General features: G+C 46.0%; 1 protein-coding gene across 1 annotated transcript in view; it reads right to left on the bottom strand.

Moving 5' to 3' along the window:
• The window catches only part of LOC115190095 (ryanodine receptor 2), a 222,833-nt gene extending 215,921 nt beyond the window's left edge, over positions 1-6,912 (bottom strand). Inside the window, exons 1-3 of the mRNA XM_029748570.1 lie at positions 6,873-6,912; positions 6,443-6,518; positions 434-590 (exon numbers count right to left, since the gene is read on the bottom strand). Of these exons, the coding sequence (XP_029604430.1) occupies positions 434-590; positions 6,443-6,518; positions 6,873-6,912 (273 nt within the window). The remainder of the gene's footprint in view (positions 1-433; positions 591-6,442; positions 6,519-6,872) is intronic.
• Positions 6,913-8,777: the final 1,865 nt, after the last annotated feature.

The raw sequence follows: 8,777 nt of genomic DNA, 5'->3' as shown, positions 1-8,777 counted from the left end.
GAGAGCTGTAGGAACCATTAGAGGACAGCAATCTGTTTCTATATAACCACAACCCCCAGCCTCCATCACCCAACATCTCATTACAAGAGACTCCAGCCTCCATCACCCAACATCTCATTACAAGAGACTCCAGCCTCCATCACCCAACATCTCATTACAAGAGACTCCAGCCTCCATCACCCAACATCTCATTACAAGAGACTCCAGCCTCCATCACCCAACATCTCACTAGTGCAGGAGGCATGTTGCTGAAGACTCCTCTGTGCAGATCAACAGTATACTGTTACTGTAAGGGGTAGTGTGTGTGTGTGTGTGTGTGTGTGTGTGTGTGTGTGTGTGTGTGTGTGTGTGTGTGTGTGTGTGTGTGTGTGTGTGTGTGTGTGTGTGTGTGTGTGTGTGTGTGTGTGCATGGCAGAGCCAGGCTGAAGTGTACCTTGGAGGGGCGGAAGCAGAAAGCAGTAGACTTGACGTCAGCCTTCTCCTTGTCCATCAGCAGCAGGCCCTTATCCTCCATGATACTGAGGTACTTCCCCGTGGTCACATGACGGAGACGGAAGGGTTGACCCCAGCGGGTGTGGCTGCCGCTCCACCTACAGAGAGACAGAGAGAGAGAAGAGACGGAGACAAAGAGAGAGAAGAGACAGCGAAAGAGAGAAGAGAGAAGAGACAGAGAGAAGAGACAGAAAGAGAGAAGAGACAGAGAGAAGAGAGACAGAGACAGAGACAGAGAAAGAGAGACAGAGACAGAGAGACAGAGAGAGATAGAGACAGAGAAAGAGACAGAGAGAGACAGAGAGACAGAGAGAAGAGACAGAGAGACAGAGAGGAGACAGTGAGAGAGGAGACACCTCTGAAGATCTGGCCCCCAGTGGGTGTGATACTGACTAGTACTAGAGCATCGTTTCCCAAACTCGGTCCTGGGTCCTAATCGAGGCTCGATGATGAGCTGGTTATTTGAATCAGCTGACTAGTGCTGCGACATCCCTTGTGGTCCCCAGGACAGAGTTCGGGACATTCTGGACTAGACGTAGTGACTAGTCTGATAAGAAAACATTTCTTTATTTTAGCTAATAACACAGTAAACAGCCGTGAATCCTCCAGACATGTTAACATTAAAACCACATTTAACTAAAAGACTGAATCCTGCCAACATGTTAACATTAAAGCCACATTTAACTAAAAGACTGAATCCTGCCAACATGTTAACATTAAAACCACATTTAACTAAAAGACTGAATCCTATCAACATGTTAACATTAAAATCACATTTAACTAAAAGACTGAATCCTGCCAACATGTCAACATTAAAACCACATTTAACTAAAAGACTGAATCCTGCCAACATGTTAACATTAAAACCACATTTAACTAAAAGACTGAATCCTGCCAACATGTCAACATTAAAACCACATTTAACTAAAAGACTGAATCCTGCCAACATGTCAACATTAAAACCACATTTAACTAAAAGGCGATGAGTCACGTCTACTCCCCCTGCGTTTCTGTGTCTGTACGCTACTGGTGTTTCTGGTGTAGCTCTGTGTTCTGTACGCTACTGGTGTTTCTGTGTCTGTACGCTACTGGTGTTTCTGTGTCTGTACGCTACTGGTGTTTCTGTGTCTGTACGCTACTGGTGTTTCTGTGTCTGTACGCTACTGGTGTTTCTGTGTCTGTACGCTACTGGTGTTTCTGTGTCTGTACGCTACTGGTGTTTCTGTGTCTGTACGCTACTGGTGTTTCTGTGTCTGTACGCTACTGGTGTTTCTGTGTCTGTACGCTACTGGTGTTTCTGTGTCTGTACGCTACTGGTGTTTCTGTGTCTGTACGCTACTGGTGTTTCTGTGTCTGTACGCTACTGGTGTTTCTGTGTCTGTACGCTACTGGTGTTTCTGTGTCTGTACGCTACTGGTGTTTCTGTGTCTGTACGCTACTGGTGTTTCTGTGTCTGTACGCTACTGGTGTTTCTGTGTCTGTACGCTACTGGTGTTTCTGTGTCTGTACGCTACTGGTGTTTCTGTGTCTGTACGCTACTGGTGTTTCTGTGTCTGTACGCTACTGGTGTTTCTGTGTCTGTACGCTACTGGTGTTTCTTGTTTTGTTCCATGTTGCCTTATTTATTAAATTCACTCCCTGCACTTGCTTCCTGGTTCTTAGCGTTACACAATGCTGGAGTTTAAAAGAAAAGAGGTGGGTGATCTGGAACAATGAAAGTTGTCCTTGTTAACCTACTTTATATAAAGTGAAACAGTACTATCTATAACACCAAACCTATTTCTATACTGCCCTGTCCTGTAGACGTACAGTACTATCTATAACCCCAAACCTATTTCTATACTGTCCTGTAGACGTACAGTACTATCTATAACACCAAACCTATTTCTATACTGCCCTGTCCTGTAGACGTACAGTACTATCTATAACCCCAAACCTATTTCTATACTGTCCTGTAGACGTACAGTACTATCTATAACCCCAAACCTATTTCTATACTGTCCTGTCCTGTAGACGTACAGTACTATCTATAACCCCAAACCTATTTCTATACTGTCCTGTAGACGTACAGTACTATATATAACCCCAAACCTATTTCTATACTGTCCTGTCCTGTAGACGTACAGTACTATCTATAACCCCAAACCTATTTCTATAATGTCCTGTAGACATACAGTACTATCTATAACCCCAAACCTATTTCTATACTGTCCTGTAGACGTACAGTACTATCTATAACACCAAACCTATTTCTATACTGTCCTGTTCTGTAGACGTACAGTACTATCTATAACCCCAAACCTATTTCTATACTGTTCTGTAGACGTACAGTACTATCTATAACACCAAACCTATTTCTATACTGTTCTGTAGACGTACAGTACTATCTATAACACCAAACCTATTTCTATACTGTCCTGTAGACGTACAGTACTATCTATAACCCCAAACCTATTTCTATACTGTCCTGTAGACGTACAGTACTATCTATAACCCCAAACCTATTTCTATACTGTCCTGTAGACGTACAGTACTATCTATAACACCAAACCTATTTCTATACTGTCCTGTCCTGTAGACGTACAGTACTATCTATAACCCCAAACCTATTTCTATACTGTCCTGTCCTGTAGACGTACAGTACTATCTATAACACCAAACCTATTTCTATACTGTCCTGTAGACATACAGTACTATCTATAACCCCAAACCTATTTCTATACTGTCCTGTCCTGTAGACGTACAGTACTATCTATAACCCCAAACCTATTTCTATACTGTCCTGTAGACATACAGTACTATCTAAAACCCTAAACCTATTTCTATACTGTCCTGTTCTGTAGACGTACAGTACTATCTATAACCCCAAACCTATTTCTATACTGTCCTGTAGACATACAGTACTATCTATAACCCCAAACCTATTTCTATACTGTCCTGTAGACATACAGTACTATCTATAATCCCAAACCTATTTCTATACTGTCCTGTCCTGTAGACGTACAGTACTATCTATAACCCCAAACCTATTTATATACTGTCCTGTAGACGTACAGTACTATCTATAACCCTAAACCTATTTCTATACTGTCCTGTCCTGTAGACGTACAGTACTATCTATAACCCCAAACCTATTTCTATACTGTCCTGTCCTGTAGACGTACAGTACTATCTATAACCCCAAACCTATTTCTATACTGTCCTGTAGACATACAGTACTATCTATAACCCCAAACCTATTTCTATACTGTCCTGTCCTGTAGACGTACAGTACTATCTATAACCCCAAACCTATTTCTATACTGTCCTGTCCTGTAGACGTACAGTACTATCTATAACACCAAACCTATTTCTATACTGTCCTGTAGACATACAGTACTATCTATAACCCCAAACCTATTTCTATACTGTCCTGTAGACATACAGTACTATCTATAACCCCAAACCTATTTCTATACTGTCCTGTAGACATACAGTACTATCTAAAACCCTAAACCTATTTCTATACTGTCCTGTTCTGTAGACGTACAGTACTATCTATAACCCCAAACCTATTTCTATACTGTCCTGTAGACATACAGTACTATCTATAACCCCAAACCTATTTCTATACTATCCTGTAGACATACAGTACTATCTATAACACCAAACCTATTTCTATACTGCTCTGTAGATGTACAGTACTATCTATAACCCCAAACATATTTCTATACTGTCCTGTAGACATACAGTACTAACTGTAACCCCAAACCTATTTCTATACTGTCCTGTAGACATACAGTACTAACTGTAACCCCAAACCTATTTCTATACTGTCCTGTAGACATACAGTACTAACTGTAACCCCAAACCGTCTGTCTGACAGAACAGAACACAACACAACAGGCTACAGAGGGCAGAGTATTTATATTCAACCCCAAACCTTGTCCTCATCAGAAACCATGAACCCTACAGTATATCCAATAAGCCCTGATACAAAACAAGGAGAGAAATCTCTGTCTGTGTTATCGGGGGACTACTACCATGCTGTTTGTAATTAGACACTTCAACCGCAAACAGTCTGTGTGTATATGACCCTGGATGGGAGGAGGGCTCTTCTTCTCTCCACAGACCTGGGTCTGACAGAGACAGTGTACACCACGTTGGCAGTGGGCCCCGCTGACGGAGACAGTGTTACTGGGAGGTCTATTATTAACACTTACAACCCCAGGTCAGGAAACAGGGTGTTAAAGGAGTCAATACCATGCGGTGACTTCACCCTGATCTACACTGCTGGGGGGGCAGAGTGTTAATGGTACACTCTCTATAGAGTGATAATATTACAGTGTTAATATTATAGTGTCTATAGTGTGATAATATTACAGTGTTAATATTACAGTGTCTATAGAGTGTTAATATTAAAGTGTCTATAGAGTGATACTATTACAGTGTCTCTAGAGTGATAATATTACAGTGTCTATAGAGTGATAATATTACAGTGTTAATATTACAGTGTCTATAGAGTGTTAATATTAAAGTGTCTATAGAGTGATAATATTACAGTGCTAATATTATGGTGTCTATAGAGTGTTAATATTACAGTGTCTATAGAGTGATAATATTACAGTGTCTATAGAGTGTTAATATTACAGTGTTAATATTACAGTGTCTGTAGAATGATATAATTACAGTGTTAATATTACAGTGTCTATAGAGTGTTAATATTACAGTGTCTATAGAGTGATAATATTACAGTGTTAATATTACAGTGTCAATACAGTGATAATATTACAGTGTCTATAGAGTGTTAATATTACAGTGTCTGTAGAGTGATACAGTCTCTAAAGAGTGATAATATTACAGTGTCTATAGAGTGATAATATTACAGTGTCTATTGTCACGCCCTGATCTGTTTCACCTGTCCTTGTGATTGTCTCCACCCCCTCCAGGTGTCACTTATTTTCCCCAGTGTATTTATCCATGTGTTTCCTGTCTCTCTGTACCAGTGTATTTCTCCCTGTGTTTCCTGTCTCTCTGTACCAGTGTATTTCTCCCTGTGTTTCCTGTCTCTCTGTGCCAGTGTATTTATCCCTGTGTTTCCTGTCTCTCTGTACCAGTGTATTTATTCCTGTGTTTCCTGTCTCTCTGTACCAGTGTATTTATCCCTGTGTTTCCTGTCTCTCTGTACCAGTGTATTTATCCCTGTGTTTCCTGTCTCTCTGTACCAGTTCATCTTGTCTGTTTCAAGTCAACCAGCATGTTTGTCCATGCTCCTGCTTTTGCTATTCTCTCTTTTGCTAGTCCTCCCGGTTTTGACCCTTGCCTGTTTTCTGGACTCCGTACCCACCTGCCTGACCAGTCTGCCTGTCCTGACCTCGAGCCTGCCTGACCAGTCTGCCTGCCCTGACCTCGAGCCTGCCTGACCAGTCTGCCTGCCCTCGACCTCGAGCCTGCCTGACCAGTCTGCCTGCCCTCGACCTCGAGCCTGCCTGAGCAGTCTGCCTGCCCTCGACCTCGAGCCTGCCTGCCTGACCAGTCTGCCTGCCCTCGACCTCGAGCCTGCCTGCCTGACCAGTCTGCCTGCCCTCGACCTCGAGCCTGCCTGAGCAGTCTGCCTGCCCTCGACCTCGAGCCTGCCTGCCTGACCAGTCTGCCTGCCCTCGACCTCGAGCCTGCCTGCCTGACCAGTCTGTACCTCCTGGACTCTGATCTGGTTTTGACCTTTTTGCTTGTCCACGACCATTCTCTTCCCTGCTCCCTTTTTTTGGAACTAATAAATATCAGACTCCTACCACCTCCCCCCCCCCCCCCCCCCCCCCCCCCCCCCCCGTGTCTGCATCTGAGTCTGGGCCCTGATAACCGTTATAGTCTGAGTCTGGCCCTGAACCGTTATAGTCTATAGAGTCTAGTGGTAACAGATTGGCGCTGACATACGGAGGTGAGATGAGACGTGTCACGTAGTTGAACTTACGCCACTCGTAGCGTCTCCAGCCTCCAGAGGGAGCGGGCGTGGATGGACACAGCTCCCCCCCTCGTAGTGCACCGTCCTGGGGGAAGAAAAGAGAAGTGAGTGGAGGGGTGGTGGTGGTGGTGGTGGTGGTGGTGGTGGTGGTGGTGGTGTGGTGGTGGTGGGTGGAAGTCATCAGTCATGCTTCCACCACAGACCAGACCATTACACTGTGGTGGTGGTGGTGGGTGGAAGTCATCAGTCATGCTTCCACCACAGACCAGACCATTACACTGTGGTGGTGGGTGGGTGGAAGTCATCAGTCATGCTTCCACCACAGACCAGACCATTACACTGTGGTGGTGGGTGGAAGTCATCAGTCATGCTTCCACCACAGACCAGACCTTACACTGTGTGGTGGAAGTCATCAGTCATGCTTCCACCACAGACCAACCATTACACTGTGGTGGTGGGTGGGTGAAGTCATCAGTCATGCTTCCACCACAGACCAGACCATTACACTGTGTGTGTGGTGAAGTCATCAGTCATGCTTCCACCACAGACCAGACCATTACACTGGGTGGTGGGGGTGGGTGGAAGTCATCAGTCATGCTTCCACCACAGACCAGAACCATTACACTGTGGTGGTGGGTGGGTGGAAGTCATCAGTCATGCTTCCACCACAGACCAGACCATTACACTGTGGTGGGGGTGGGTGGAAGTCATCAGTCATGCTTCCACCCACAGACCCGACCATTACACTGTGGTGGTGGGTGGGTGGAAGGCATCAGTCATGCTTCCACCCAGACCAGACCATTACACTGTGGTGGTGGGTGGAAGTCATCAGTCATGCTTCCACCACAGACCAGACCATTACACTGTGGTGGTGGGTGGGTGGAAGTCATCAGTCATGCTTCCACCACAGACCAGACCATTACACTGTGGTGGTGGGTGGAAGTCATCAGTCATGCTTCCACCACAGACCAGACCATTACACTGTGGTGGTGGGTGGGTGGAAGTCATCAGTCATGCTTCCACCACAGACCAGACCATTACACTGTGGTGGTGGTGGGTGGAAGTCATCAGTCATGCTTCCACCACAGACCAGACCATTACACTGTGGTGGTGGGTGGGTGGAAGTCATCAGTCATGCTTCCACCACAGACCAGACCATTACACTGTGGTGGTGGGTGGTGGAAGTCATCAGTCATGCTTCCACCACAGACCAGACCATTACACTGTGGTGGTGGGTGGGTGGAAGTCATCAGTCATGCTTCCACCACAGACCAGACCATTACACTGTGGTGGTGGGTGGGTGGAAGTCATCGTCATGCTTCCACCACAGACCAGACCATTACACTGTGGTGGTGGGTGGGTGGAAGTCATCAGTCATGCTTCCACCACAGACCAGACCATTACACTGTGGTGGTGGTGGGTGGAAGTCATCAGTCATGCTTCCACCACAGACCAGACCATTACACTGTGGTGGTGGGTGGGTGGAAGTCATCAGTCATGCTTCCACCACAGACCAGACCATTACACTGTGGTGGTGGGTGGGTGGAAGTCATCAGTCATGCTTCCACCACAGACCAGACCATTACACTGTGGTGGTGGGTGGGTGGAAGTCATCAGTCATGCTTCCACCCACAGACCAGACCATTACACTGTGGTGGTGGGGTGGAAGTCATCAGTCATGCTTCCACCACAGACCAGACCATTACACTGGTGGTGGGTGGGTGGAAGTCATCAGTCATGCTTCCACCCACAGACCAGACCATTACACTGTGGTGGTGGGTGGGTGGAAAGTCATCAGGTCATGCTTCCACCACAGACCAGACATTACACTGTGGTGGTGGGTGGAAGTCATCAGTCATGCTTCCACCACAGACCAGACCATTACACTGTGGTGGTGGGTGGGTGGAAGTCATCAGTCATTGCTTCCACCACAGACCAGACCATTACACTGTGGTGGTGGGTGGGTGGGAAGTCATCAGTCATGCTTCCACCACAGACCAGACCATTACACTGTGGTGGTGGTGGTGGGTGGAAGTCATCAGTCATGCTTCCACCACAGACCAGACCATTACACTGTGGTGGTGGGTGGGTGGAAGTCACAGTCATGCTTCCACCACAGACCAGACCATTACACTGTGGTGGGGGGGGTGGAAGTCATCAGTCATGCTTCCACCACAGACCAGACCATTACACTGTGGTGGTGGGTGGGTGGAAGTCATCAGTCATAGCTTCCACCACAGACCAGACCATTACACTGTGGTGGTGGGTGGGTGGAAGTCATCAGTCATGCTTCCACCACAGACCAGACCATTACACTGTGGTGGTGGGTGGTGGAAGTCATCAG

This window comes from Salmo trutta, unplaced genomic scaffold (assembly GCF_901001165.1).
Source record: "Salmo trutta unplaced genomic scaffold, fSalTru1.1, whole genome shotgun sequence".
In the NCBI taxonomy this organism is placed as follows: domain Eukaryota; kingdom Metazoa; phylum Chordata; class Actinopteri; order Salmoniformes; family Salmonidae; genus Salmo; species Salmo trutta.
This window is presented reverse-complemented; position numbering and strand designations above follow the sequence as displayed.